This window comes from Maylandia zebra, linkage group LG5, assembly GCF_041146795.1.
Source record: "Maylandia zebra isolate NMK-2024a linkage group LG5, Mzebra_GT3a, whole genome shotgun sequence".
Lineage (NCBI taxonomy): Eukaryota > Metazoa > Chordata > Actinopteri > Cichliformes > Cichlidae > Maylandia > Maylandia zebra.
The window spans coordinates 39,431,305-39,446,400 of record NC_135171.1 but is presented as its reverse complement, the minus strand read 5'-3'; the positions used below and the strand labels follow the sequence as shown (position 1 = coordinate 39,446,400).

At 41.6% G+C, this 15,096-nt stretch overlaps 1 protein-coding gene across 2 annotated transcripts in view; it reads right to left on the bottom strand.

The window, feature by feature from the left end:
* The window catches only part of angpt4 (angiopoietin 4), a 68,637-nt gene extending 53,776 nt beyond the window's left edge, over window positions 1-14,861 (bottom strand). Inside the window, exon 1 of one of the 2 annotated variants that reach the window (XM_014411116.4) lies at window positions 13,855-14,861. In XM_014411116.4, the coding sequence (XP_014266602.1) occupies window positions 13,855-14,229 (375 nt within the window). In that variant the 5' untranslated portion in view covers window positions 14,230-14,861. The remainder of the gene's footprint in view (window positions 1-13,854) is intronic. The other variant, XM_014411115.4, reaches the window with a different exon arrangement.
* Between the last annotated feature and the right edge of the window lie 235 nt (window positions 14,862-15,096).

Sequence of the window (15,096 nt, the reverse complement as noted above, 5' to 3'; positions counted from 1 at the left end):
ATGCTCAAGGTTTATTTTTCCCTCTCCTGCTGCCGTACTAAGTAACTGCTGATGGCATTCAGCTGCAGAATAGTTTCTATAGGAAACACATCACTGGGGTTTTAACAGACTGAGTCATCCTCTTATTTAAAGCTGCAGTGGGCAACGTGGATATGCGTCAGTGCACGGAAACAACATAATTTCAGCATATTGTTTTTAAACTGTCTGACAGGAAAGAACGTCTGCACCTTACCTGGGCTCTGCAGTAAACTGGCCAATGACTGTTGTGTTTTCACAAAAGTATTTTAGTCCACATTTCATCCTGTGTGCTTTTTTTTCTCTTCCTTCTAATTTGCTGCTTTAAGTTATTGTTATCAGATGATCGATATTAAATAACCGGCTTTAACGTTAACAGTGCAGGTGTGGAAAGTCTGAAATTACATCAAGTTTGAAATTGTGGACGATCATGTGTAGGGTGGAAAGAATGGCATTCGTTGCTCCAGAAGAGTTTGGACATCTGCAGAATTTAGTTCTGAAGTTGTTCGTGTTGAACAGCACAGCCCCCTGCCTTCTGTTCAACTTTTCCTCTTTCATTTAACCGTAGGCATGTAACAAATACTGTGCAAAGTACCAGGCGATGCAACAAAAATGATTCAATTTTGACAAACTGACGAACTCCAAACTGCCAATTTTGTGTTCCAGTGAAAACCCATACCCTTGTTTACCTGCCTTTGTGATTCATGTCACTATATATGACAAGTAGTAAGAACAAGCAGTATGTTGCAAAATTCAGGAGGGACCATGTATCACTATGTCATAGTTTTTAAGCTCAGTGTAGCAGTCACTCTGAATGATGCCTCTCTTGATGTCAGACTCTCATGCCAATAAACAATCCACACACCCACAAGTAGAAACACACACTCTCCCACTCATGACCACAGCCTCATCCCCTGTGAGTGCATTTCCTGCACTGTTACCACTTTTTATGTTTCTAATTTCTACTTTAATAGCTATTCTGGCCCTTGTTTTACTACATTGTGCAACTCTGTCTCTTTTCATTTGATTTACATCCCATAAACTCAATAAGATGAAACTTTAGAAAGAAAAAAAAAAGTAACGATATATTTTGTTCTTAGGTTTGGTGATTGCTGTTATTAAACTGTCGAGATCCTGGTGTCGATGTCACAAACACAGAAGTGTATAACAGAGGCCCTTTGCTCTGAGACTCTGGCCTTTACACTATCAGATCATGAACCACGAGCGCTTCAGCCAGCGCACAGCAGTCAGATCTTTTTATTAACTGGTTTAGAAAGACCCAAACACAATCCCGCCTCCCTGCTGCAGATCTCCATAAAGCATAATCAAATACATCATTGTGGTAAAAGCATTCCCAAAGATTCCCATCACTGCAGCCAATTCTACAAAAATCATTTCCCAATTATTCTCAACAGGGGAGCAAAGTCGGAAACAAGAACCCAAAGTTGTTAATCTGAGGCCTTCGCACAGATGTGAAGACAGACGGCAGAACACCACGGCAAGATTTCAAATAGTCACTAATTGGGCTCAGGCCACACTCACCGCTCCATCCTCCTGATGTTAGTGCTGCTCTCTAAAACGGTTATTATCACTGAGACACCAAAACGCAACTGAAACAACAAGACCAGAGGAAACCCTGTGCATAATCATGAGACACAGAAGTGATCTGACAAAATAACATCGTATTCTGCAAACTCAAGGTCCCAGATGTCATCCTTAGAGATTTCTTTTTCCTCCTGAAGGAAAGGTGTATGTCATTTAGTCAGTTTGTTTTGTGTGATGGTCGACACCAACAACAGAGCATTTTAGTCGATAAAGGGCTTGGACATGAATTGAGCTGCGGTTTGGGGAAAGCCTGGAGGGGGGTTGGCGGTGGTTCCCAGGCCTGGTAGATCCACATGTATTAAATAAGTGAAGTGAAGAAGTTAAAGAATTGAAAAGGGGAGGGAGGGTGGAGCACATAAACCTGAACAAACAGCTTGTAGAACTGGCGGGACGTATAGATAAAAACCAAAAGGAGCGTGTTTGGAGGCGTGATCCCGCTCCTGAAATTCAGATACTTTGTCTCCAAATACTAGGCCACGGGAGACACCAGTACCTAGGTTGGATAAACATTTGACCTTCACTGTTACCACCCAAGGAGAAAGTTGACCTTAAATGATACATTTCAAGAAACCATATAGATTAACATATCATATGGAAGAGCATGGATAGAGCTGTACAACCTGCGTTTTACTTTTTCAATACATCACTCTATGATGTCACAATGACACCATAAAGTTTCCCCAAAAACACAACACGTGTCATGACCCTGTGCCTTCTCGGCTGACTCTGTATGGCTACAAGTGTTTCTGTTGTGTTGCGTCTCTCGCTCTACCGGGGCGTAGTCATGACGACTCCAGCCCCTGGCTCAGACACCTGCAAGCAATCGTCTCATCACCACGCTCACTTCTTAAGGCGGCTGCCGAGAACGCTTCTTCGCTGGATTATTGTGTAACACTCGTCAGTGTCATTGCAAGTCTGAGCTTTTCCACGAGTTTCTTTCGTGCCGCAGCTTACCTGTTCTTCCTCCCTGTGCCAGATTTCTCGTCAGCCTGAGGACCGCCGTTTGGTGAGCTAAAGCCGGAGTCCGAGCTAACCTGAGCATCAGCGAAGGATTGTGTACATAGCCCCGTGTGTCCCCTTCCCGTGCCAGTGTTCCCCGGAGACCCTCTTCCCGTACCCCCTCACCTGTATATATCTGCACTTAGTGTCTGTGTGTAAATAAATTGTGAAACTTTAAGACGGTCTGCCTCCGAGTCTCTCCTGAGCCTGACAACACGTGTCCATGTCTTAAAATGACAATGACAATGACACAAAAATATGAATATACCACATTAGATATCCATGTAACATTGCTGACATCAGCAGTAATGGTCTAGGAAAATAACGCACATTATCGGGGATTTTAATATTGACATCTTTTCTGCTGACGACAGCATAAAACAGTTTGAGTATAGCCTTCACCCTTCAGGGGAAGTTATTCTCTCTGAGCGCTCTTGTTTTCATAGCACACATGATAATATCATAAATAATCGAGACATTGTTGTTTCTGTAAACATCTGAACAGTTTTAGTTAAAGGGTTTCCCTCCACTCCCTTCCACTCGCATTTCAAGAATTATTCATTTGCCAGAAAAGACAAACCACAAGACTTTGCGGTAGTGCAGTGGTCAGCGTCATCACCTCACAGCAAGAGGGTCGTGGGTTTGAGTCCACTGGTCAGCTGTGGTCTTTCTGCTTGGAGTTGGCATGTTCTCCCCATGTGTGAGCTCAGAGTCATACATGTAAAGTTAATTATTATATAATATAATTAATTAATTAATATATAATTAATTGTAACTTCGGTCGTTGCTGTGCTTTTTGGAAGTCGAATTTCCCAGAGGAACCCACCCGAGGGATTAATAAAGTTCTATCTTATCTTATCTTATCTTATCTTATTACTGATTCTAAGCTGGCTGTAGGTGTGTGGTTGTCTGTCTTGCTGTGATCAGTTAGCATCCTTGTCCTATGGCAACTGTGACAGGCTCCAGCTGAGCGTAACCCTGAATTGGACAACACAAAGAAAATGGACTGATGGACAAAACAAGCAACGGTCAAATTGTTAATATGATTCACATTTTGTATAGAAATCTTTAAAGTATTCATGTTCTTAGTTCTATCAGCTACAATACAATGAAGTGAAAATTTGATACTCTTGCAGCCCTCGTACAAATATGCTATATTGGTCATACAAATCCAATAATAGTGAGGTCATAAAAAAACTCCATTGCTGCTGAATATTCTAACTTAACCTTCCTGCCTTCTTGGGACCTTTTTGTGCCACTGCTATGTGTTAAATGGCTGCCATTTCCACTGTGTTCAGTGGAATATGACCAAACTTGCCACAGGATAGTTTTTACCTGTCAATGTTAATATTCCAGTGTGAATTCCTTAAATCAGCCTAAAATGGCTGAGCAGCAGAAATCCCCACACCCATCACCCTGGGGACCATTTTCTGCCCATTGACTTCCATTATAAACGCTATTTTTCAACCCCAAATTATCATCATATGATTTTATTTTTTCTTCTTTTCTTGGATGTCAATGAAGACTCGGGGCCTTGAAGTTTTAATTTTTAAATTGCAAAAAAAATGCAAAAAAAATAATGGCAGGTCAAAATGTATGTTGGTGCCAATCTTTGGTCCATCTAAAGGCCTACTTATAATGACAATCACATATTACTTCAACTGGTTTTTTGTGGAAATATTTAGTTTCGTTTTTTGGTTTTTGGGGCTTATAACACAGGGCGCTCATGTAATAACACTGGGATTTGAAGGGTTAAAACAACGAAAATATAATTAAAACTTTACATGAATATTTCAGGGAGAAGTAGTTTTACAAGGTTGGCTAATTTAAAGTGGAATAAAATATGGATATATGGTCTTTTTATGGCGTGGCTGAGAATGGTCCCTAGGGTGATGGGTGTGAGTTTTTTAAAGGATGGCAGGAGGGTTAATCTCCTCACAAAGTCTTTGATGTCTCATCTATAAAACCACAAACTGAAACTATGACGTTAAAGCACAGAATCATCGATCGATTATCAGCAACGTTTACTTCCTCTGAGATATTTGTTATTGCGTCCTCTTAAAGATCAGATAAGAGTCTTTCAACATCGCTGCAATGTTAACGATGTATTTAGGAACAAGTAGCAGCTCAATAAGAGCCGAATTGTCAGCAGTTGTGTTTAGACTGAAGGAGGCTGACTGGGAGATAATGGGGGTCATTACGCTGTTATTATTGCTGTCAGTGGGGTCTGCTCAGAGCTGTTTGATGTGTGGCTGTGAAGGATGATGGAGCACAGGGCAGTAGCTCAAAGACCAGGTGTTTCTCTGAGCGAAGATCAAAAAGTACTCGTGAAAGCTCCTCAGTGTAGTTTGTTATTACCCCGCTGGCTGTGCGTCCAGGACATGTTTTGAGTTCAGAAAACACTTTAAACTGTACAGACATGTTGTTCAATGAAGCACGACAAAGAGTCACTGAGTGTGGCGCGTTTCTTCCCGTGGCGTCAGATAACCATCAGATTCTGCCTGTGTGGGTCTAGTCACACACCAGGTCTCCTTTGGTCACTGATAGATAGCGTCACTGTGCTCGGGGCCAAAAAGTCCATACTGGGACAAAAGTGGGTGGGTGTGTCAGGTTTATCAGACTGGTTGGGTTTAATCTGGCCTTCCACAGCAGCACTGTCAGGTATAATGTCTCCCAAAGTAACACATTACTGTACATGTTTCAGTAGTAATGTAACTATACTGGCTTGAGTAATGACATCACAATAACAATAATGTTATTACTTGTATTAGGTTCTTAATAGTGTCATTATCTGACAGTGCGTTTCAGGCTATTTTATTGAGTAATGCCATAAAAAGTAAAGTAAGTTACAGAGTAGTGTAACAAACTACTTTCTTTGGATAGTAATTAGGTAACGCACTGCAGTACAGAAAAGTAATGCGGAATGTGTAATATGTTACTGTTTTTGAGTAACAGTGCCCACACTGCACACTTCACACTGAGAATGTCGGATTTGGGCTGGAAACCCATCTCACTGGTACCATAGCTCAGGGTGCCACGTGCTACATGATCAATGATCTGATCATGTATCAGCTCACAGTTCCAGGTTGGATTTTCTCTTTGGATTTTTACTTGTGAGTCAAATCTTGACTTATTGTTAAAGTAATTCAAAAGCTGTGATTTTATTTTATTTTTATGAATAAAGTCTAAATATTTACCAACAAACATAAACAACTATGCAGATATTCTTTTAAAGGTGTTCATGACGGGATAAAATATCTGGAAACTAATTGACACAACTTTTTGTTTTTGTCTTTATTTGCACATTTACATACTTATACGCATATAAAGAGTTTGTTTTCCCAACTTTGAAGTATTTGAGCACTCTGCAAAGATGCGTGCTGCTGTTGATAAAATGTTTCTAATAATTTATTTAAATTTAATGGAAACATTCACTAGCTACGTGCTCCAGACATGTATCATAAACTGGCCTGTAAAACAGCTCATAATGGAGGCCATATGAAGTATTTTAATTTGAGCCAATTTCTCAATAAAAAATTCATATTTTCCATAAATGCAGAGTATTTTGAAATAACATTTGATGTCATGCTGACTTAATAAACATAATTTTATGCTCCAGGACAATCCTCAGGCTCATATAGTGAAGCATGACTAATAAAATATTTATCCTTTGCTATAAAATCAAACTTTCTCCGTCTTATCCCACCACATTTTTCATAGCTGCTGCTGCTCTGGCTTAGTCTCTCTGCAGAGGGTTATCATCAGCAGAACCTTTGACCACATCAAAGCATGGCATGGTAGTGGCAGCAGTTGATAACCGTGCTGTGATCTAACCACAGTGGCTTTCCTGTTTCGTTCTCTTCGTCTCTCAGGCACGGCTTCATTTGAAGTCAGTCATTTGGCAGAAAACTAAACAAGCCCCCTGTTAACTACCTCACTTACTTCTGTTTACAGACCAGATTTTGAGAAAACCACCAAACGGCTGCAGAGGCCAAACAGTGTCTGAGTGAGTGGTAACACTTGAGATAAACACATTTGCAGTTTACTGTTGCCGGTAAAGAAAAGTGTGCATTATTTTATTCATATAGAAAAGATTAAAGAATAAATAAAAGCCATAAGAAGAATTTTTAGGTACAATACCTGATTCAAGAAATATTTTATTGTTCTTTATTGTTTCACAGAAATATAAAACAGTAATAAAATATAAAAGTTAACTTTTCATAAGCAACCTGCAGAAGCAACCTGAATTTGCTTTTCGAGACCACGTTAGTAAACTTCAAACCAGAGCTGTTGTGTCAGAGTCTGCTCTGTCTGGGTCAGTTTGCTCATTCAAACTGATTATAATTAGTGCTGTTGATAGCTTAAGTTGAAGGTCCTACATTAATATTTCTTCAGGATTGATCCATAATTTCTGCCAGGACGGAAACAGAAAACAGAGCCAGGTCCAGAGCGAAGGTGCCAGAGCTCTGTGCAGCATTTCCAACACAATCACTAGTGAGTGCCCTGAGTTTACTAGTCCCTACGGACCCCAAAGCGCTTTACACATCCAGTCATCCACACATTCACACACATTCACACACTGGTGATGGCAGCTACATTGTAGCCACAGCCACCCTGGGGCGCACTGACAGAGGCGAGGCTGCCGGACACTGGCGCCACCGGGCCCTCTGACCACCACCAGTAGGCAACGGGTGAAGTGTCTTGCCCAAGGACACAACGACCGAGACTGTCCAAGCCGGGGCTCGAACCAGCAACCTTCCGATTACAAGCCGAACTCCCAACTCTTGAGCCACGATTGTCCCAGTCTAGTCCGAGACTACAGAGTTGGAGTCAGTCTGGCTACAGGATGAGACATCTAAAAGATATAGAGGACCAAAACAGCAAGACTATTTATCTCTATTCTTCATTTATACCATTAAAGCTAGCCAGTGGAAATGCTAATGATAATGGTCACAACTACGTTTACCAGTTAGTTGCCGTTTGGTCGAGAAATTGTAATTAAATCAGTTTCTGTTTGTGGTGTGGCTGTTATAACAGAACAGTAGACTACCTAACAGATTCAATGACCCACTGCTGTGGCATGGTGAAGTCAGGTTTGTTGGCTCACAGCTGTTCACTGATGCCATTTCATCTTCTTGCAACACTGCATGAGCAGCTGCCTCTTCTGCAGTCTGGATCTAACCAACGTTACAGACCACAGCTTTAAGGTTTTGATTTGTGACTTCCTGAGCCCCGAGAGAGGAGTTTTGAATACACAAATACTGAGAAGGAGTTGAACAAATAGAGTGAGTCCACTGTGCGTCAGTTAAGAGGGTTGGGGGAATTAGATACTTCTCTGTGCTTCGACCGAGCTCTGTGATTTAGAAGCAACACAGCTGTGGTTCAGTAGAAACCTCGGCTGTATGCAACTTAACACTGATGTTATTACAGGAAGGTGACAAATTAAAAGAAAAATATCAGCATTTGGATGGATGCACTTCACAGCAGCAATGGCCATCATTTATATTCAGCTGTTAGTCCAAAGCAGAGTGACCATCACTGGACTCAGTGAGCAGCCATCACCACCATCATTCAAAAATAAAATTATATAGTTTGGAAGTCAGCAATAAGGTCCATGTGGCCCAGAACATCAACGCCGAGGAGGACGGACGCTGCTCCTGTGCAGGGCTAAGACACTTTAGGTTGTGTTTTAGCTAATGTGCCTCCTTTTCTACTCATGACAGTGTTTTGTTTTTGTTTTTTTTGCCTGTACTTTCTGTAGATAAAAACTTAAACGTTATTGCTGTGCACTTAATTATCTGTTCTCTTGAAACCTGATTTAGTGTTTTCTTCTGCAGGAGACTTTAAATACTTTTGAATGGGTATTGGTTTCTAATTAACACCAACTTCAAAGTCTTGGTTTCAATGCACAACATAAAAATCTGTTTGTTCAAAGGATTAATTTATGATTAGGAAATTTACTTTAACTCTGAACCTTTGACTCGTTGATGCTTTGATGGTTTATCTTTCTGAAGGGAGGACAAGAAACGGAGACAAAGTCAGCAAAGAAGAAAGAAAGTGGAGACATTATCTTTTAACTGAACTGAATTAAAGCTCAGATGAGGTGAAGGTGACAGCTTGCACCGATGTTCTTAAGTGAGACACCGATTAGATCCCAACAGCTGACCCTAACTCCACCCCTAAGGTTAAAGGTCACTGTTGATCTCCTGTCGGGGTGCTGCAGACCTCAGCTGTGGACTTGACCCGAGTCTCCTCCGGGCTTTAACATTGTGGGTGGCAAACACACACATGCTCACACACAAGCCTCGTTGAAGACGTTGGAAAACTCTCAGAGGGTTAATCCAACGAAACACTGAATTTACAGTCAGATTAACAGCCTTCCAGAAAGCAATTCCATCCCTCCAACAGCTACCACGAAAACAAAAAAGAAACACTCAACTATGGTGGGCAGCAGAAACGATAAAACTCTTAGTCGCTCCATTTACACCGGAATGTATCTAAAGCCACAATTTAATGTATCCACTGTAATCGCAGCAGATCTGCTTTAAACTGTTACAATGAGGAAATCTGATTCAAAGACCCCTTGGTATTCCAGCAGGTTGCAAAGGTGCAAATTTTGATCACGTGACCACCATTAAAGACACGTAAAGAGTGCACAACACAGGTGACCCCCCCCCACCAAAAAAACCCCAAACAATTTATGAAAAAACTGACAGAGAAATGATCTTTCCACATCCCTGCTTCTAAAAAGAGGCATTTTCTTCAGCACAGGCACTTTTACTCATTTTCTTCCAATTATTTCTTTTTGTTCAGCTGGCTTTGAAAAATGGATTTAACCGTTTTTAAAAGAATAACACTAATATTAATAATAAAGCGCCAATAAAAAAAGCCCAACCATGCAACTGTAAAATACACTGGCACTAGTACATTTTACATTTGTTCACTAAAAACAGGTGCAGCAAACGTTCTGAAAACATTAAACAGTTTGTAATACCACTGCTAAAGTGTACGCAGCGATCAGCTGGCAGCTACAAAGCAGCGTCTCCCGTTAAGTCTTAATAGCACATGCACGGGACTTTAGTCTGTTTCAGAGGCTCGGCTAGTTTTGGCAGTCAGGGCTCTGATATTGGGAAATGATCTACTGAGGAAAGATCAGTGGAGTCACTGACATGATTTAAGCAGATTTAGTGGAGATAAAGTCATTGAGAGTTCAGCCATGTGCTCTGTTTGAACGGGAAAAACCTGCTAACATGTGCGTGGGCTTGATAAACCTTTTCCAGTAATATTTAGGGGTTTTCCTCTGAAATGAGTTTCTTTGCATCCCTAAAAATGTTTGAAGCATAAATTAAAATAGATAAAATTACTCTGAAATGATTAGAAATAACATGATAAAGCACCGGCTTCTGTCAAATAAGGAAATAACCAATGCTGTCAGTGTACACGGAGCAACCATTGTCAAAGCCACGAGTACTTACTCCACCAAAGTTAAATTCTTAGCCAAGGTGATGGTAAGGCATCTGATCATTGCTACGTATCAAAGACTGAAATCTGACAGTCTAGTTATAAATCAACAACTGACGTCAGTAATTTGGTGCTAAATAACATTTTTGCTTAACTTTCTCACATCAATAAATAGTAATAAAGGTGAAATTATGACATATGTTAAAGTGCAGAATATTAAGGATTACTCTGGAAGTACAGCAGGATGGTGGTTCTGGTAAAAGACTGGAACTCAAAGACCTGCTACTGGGAACCAGACAGTCTACCTTTGTTTGAGTTTTCCAAACAAAAATCCTCTTTTCACTAAACTACTTACCTCAATTTCACCTCCATTTCTCTGCGGCTCTTTCCTCGAGACCATTTGCACCACCTCACTTTGGTTTTGCGTCTGACACATCAGCATGCTAGCTAAACGGCCAGCTGAAACAACTTTTTTTAAGCAGGCCAAAGTTTAAGGCTCTTTAGTCACTTCCTAAATTTATTAGGATACCAGCCTGTTTGAAAATTATGTGAATTGTGATACATTAAGGAAGTCGCAGATTTTTCTTCTCTCCACAGAATTAGCAGCACATTTCATCTTTGCGGTGGCCGTGACGGATGCAGCCAACGTCTTCAGAAAGTTAAATAAATCTGCCAAGACAGCAGCGTTATTCATGCAGCTGCTGTCATTCTACGAAAGCTTTAAATGATTCTAATGATGATGAATGGGAACTCCCTGCACGCAGATCCCTTTAGAAATGTTTTCTTTAGCTAATCTTATTTAATGGATCAACATCTCCTGCTGCAGCCAAATCACTTCAATCTGCACATCAGCAGGCGACTGACTGGAGGTTTAACTGTGGGGAGGTGATGGAGGAGAGAGGTAAACCCAGGAAGATGCTGTGTGGTCTGTCTTTAAAGGGATCCAGTTCATATTTGGGTAGAAGATTGATGAAAAAATTTACAGCTCAGATTTAAATACAAACTGTGTAAGTACATGAAATTGATTTGATTGGTATATTTGAATAAGGGAACCAAAGGAAACTTCTTCAGTCATCCATTCTCCGTATCAGTTCATCAGTGTTGTGCAACCAAGAGTTTGCAGTTCATTTCCAGTTTGAGAGCTTTGTGTTGTTTCACTTTTACTTTTGATTTCTTTATTACATTTTATCTGAAAGAGATGATGCATTTAACATAGTTTCAGTATAGAGCATAAAACCTACACAAACGGGGACGCAACCGATTCTAAAATGCTTAAATGCAGTCGCCCCAAAAACCCAACACCATGCAGCTCGACCTGGGTGTGTCGGATAAAAGCTGATTGGTTGAAAAGAGGGGCAGAACAGGAAAGAGAGGAACAGCAGAGTTTACAAATTGGGGGAAGTATGGGGAAAAAACAAAGCTAAAAATAAGTGTCAGCAGTAAACACGTTTCACGGTTTTTAAACACTCAGTTTCACTTCAGTGTGAAGTTCACTGTACTCTGCAGCAGGCTGAAGGAACAACAACACCACGATAAAAAAGCACACTGCAGCGAGTACACGGCTACAACACGCAACCTGCAAAGTAATCGTATGACGACCGCAGAACCCGTTCAAGATACTAGAAACAAGACTTTTCTCACTATGACATCACAGCTTCAACGCCAAAAAGCACCTTGTGAGTATCGCAGGGCGTCAAATCTGCGAGTAATAATAATAATGGATTGGATTTATATAGCGCTTTTCAAGGCACCCAAAGCGCTTTACAATACCACTATTCATTCACTCTCACATTCACACACTGGTGGAGGTAAGCTACAGTTGTAGCCACAGCTGCCCTGGGGCAGACTGACAGAAGCGAGGCTGCCATATCGCGCCATCGGCCCCTCTGGCCAACACCAGTAGGCGGTAGGGTAAAGTGTCTTGCCCAGGGACACAACGACCAGGACAGAGAGCCCAGGGATCGAACCGGCGACCTTCCGGTTACAGATGCGATTCCCAACCCCCTGAGCCACGGTCGCCCAAGTGAGAACAGACTGACCTTCCACTGAGCACAGTTGGTCTTAATCCTCTTTTCCACCAAAGTGGTGCTGTGACGGCAACTGTAGAAAACCAATCCACACGTTAAGGTCTGAGAATCAGCAGCATGCAGAGGTGGATTTCTTGTGGTCCGCCCTCCTGTGGCTACCAGTGTTGATGCTTCCAACAGTTTTGGCACAAACACTGATCTGAATGTTGTTGGCTGCAGATTAGGAACCAACACCAAAGTAAGAAGCATATTAAATTAAAGAGTGAGAAGACAGAGACTCTTCTTGTTGTAACTAAAAGTCTTTTTGTAAACGATTGGTTGGGTAATTCTCTTTGTATCATCAGTTCTCTGATCTCTCCTTCATCCCAGGTTAAGATGTCAGTCGAGTTTTCGATACCACCTTAAATTTTGAAACACATATCAATAATCACAGCCTGGATATTTCTGCTTATGTAATATCAGTCGGTTGTGTCCGTCCCTCACAGCTAGCAGTACTGCTATTCTTGTACATGTGCTGGTTACATCTTAGATTGATTATTGTAATTCTGTCCTCTCTGCTTTACTGCACAAAAGTCTCCATAGACTTCAAATTGTTCGAAACTGTTTATGCCATTTCTTGAACATATAACTGCTGTGCTCCAGCAGTTTGATTGGAAGCCTGCAAAATATTGCTTCATTTTAAGATTCTGCTTCTGATTTTGAAGCCTCTTCATTACCTCTGATGTGCACATCAGTATTCCCTCCTGTAGATCCTCCTATGTTACCCTCACTTTACCACGGGATTTAAAGATTTCACTTTTTTCTCTCTCTTGATTTGTATTGTTGACTTTGTAATTTTATGATGTATTGATGTAAAGTTACTTTTTGCGTCCTATGATTCAGAATGATGATTCAGTCAGCAGCCCGTACTTTGAAAAAGACCAAAGCTATGATCTGTGATGAAAGAAAAACTGGGAAAGTGGTAACATGATAAGAAATGTAATGGATGAATGCTTAATTTCATCATACAGCAAGGATTTCTGCATCAATCCTGCAGCACAAACGTGAGGTAATGGAGGAACAATGGCATTACAAGTGCTCAATTACAGCTCAATTACAGCGCTGACTGCGCAACCAAAGCTCAGCTGAAAGTAGATTAGATTAGACAGAATTGTAGTTTGTAAGGACAACAGAAGGGAACACGCTCATTGTTTTTCTCCTGATTGGAAGCAGACACCACATGTCCCAGAGTGATTACCTGGAACTTTGATCTCTGGCCCACAGATCACCACACACCAAAACCTAAACGGTTTCTGCTGAAAATCACACAGCTGCTGGAGCTCGAGCGGTGTGTGTCGGAGGAATCCCGAGTTGCTCTGACATTACCACTCACTGGATGGTTTTCATGCTTTTCTTCCTATCAAAGAGTTCAGTGCTCCATGATAACACACCCATCATCATATGTGGTAACACAAATACACACACACATTCTCTTGATACTTGCAGTCTCTAATCACCGTGTTATTTTGATTCCACTGTTATGAATGTACCCATTGGTATTATGTTGTGGTATTTGTGGGAAAACACAAGAAAAGAAAGTTCCTGTATAGTTTTACAGATGTTTTCTGGTGAATACTTTCATTTCTCCCGAGTTAATCAGGATCGTAAACACAGTTTTCTTTTCCCTTTCTCAACATCTGTTATAAATCTGTAACTTTATGTTGACGTGACCTTTAATGGAAAGATAAGAAGCCAGTTTGTGTCTTACCTTCTGCAGCCACTGTGTGTTGTTCTCCATCGTGCTCTCCAGGTGTTGCAGTTTCTGAGCCGACCATTCGCTGTCAGCAGGCGGCGAGTCTCTCTGAACGACACCCGGCCCGCCCTGAAAGCCACCATAGTGTTGCGTCTGTGATGGCGACCCTCCACCGGGGCATCCGTCCAGCTCTGGCAGGATGAAGGTGTAGCTGCACTGGCCGTGCTGGATGCGGTGCAACTTCCTCCTTTTCTCGCCGGCGCCGCCACCACTTCCTCCTCTCCTTCTTCCAGATACTCCTCGTTCTGCGCTGCCTGCATCAATGACAGCTGACAAAGTCCAAAGGAGCAGAAGGACCAGCAACCCCCGGCTGAGACTTAAGCCTTTCATGACACTCTCTTTAATTATATGAAATTGTTTATTTCTCAGTGCAGAAGAGGGTCAAAGGAAGCTCATTCACACTCTGACCCCGATTAAGTTTAGGAAAACGTCTGTGTGCAGGATATGAACAAGAGTGTCAGCACAGTCTGTCGTTAGTTTGATCTCCTCTGTTTCAATCACAGTTTTTGGAAAAGAAAGCCGAAAGCATCTCTGGCCTCACACTGAATGGTCTCCTTCATTTGTGGTGACGATGTCCAAGGATTCCTCCCTCCTCTGTCTTCGTTGTTTGGTCGTAATCGTGTTTTCTGAGGCCGGGTTCTTCAAGGTAATAAAGACTTTTTAGGGCTCATATATTAGCTCAACTGATCAGCTGTTGCATGTTTTTTCCTTAAGGTATCAGGTGCAGATCCAGATCCACTCTGCAAAAAAAATGGAAGAACCCAAAGCTACAAATTTAAAAGCAGAAGTAATGTGAAGATGATGAGCAGTTGTGTCCAAACAGTCTGTGAAGCTGAAGAGCTAAATATCTTTGTACTCCCACTCTCCTCTGGTGGCTCCAGTTTTAGAAGTGGCTGAAGGGAATTGCCTCTGCCCCCTTCTTATCTGCGCTGGCTGAGAAGAGGAGGAATGAGAGAGAGAAGAGGGGAGAGAGGAGGGGGGAGAGAGAGAAAGGACGGAGGAGGAGAGGGAGGAGTGGACGGACAGGAGACCTGAGGGAGGTCTGTTAGAGTACCCTCTCTCTGTTAGTGGGCTGAGACGAAATGAAAGGAGGAAGGGAGGAAAGAGTGAGAAGTAGCCAGAAAAGAAGAAGAAATGTGAAGATTAAGGGAGTGAAAAAGAGTCAGATAAGGAATACAAATGCTGAGAAAGACAAAG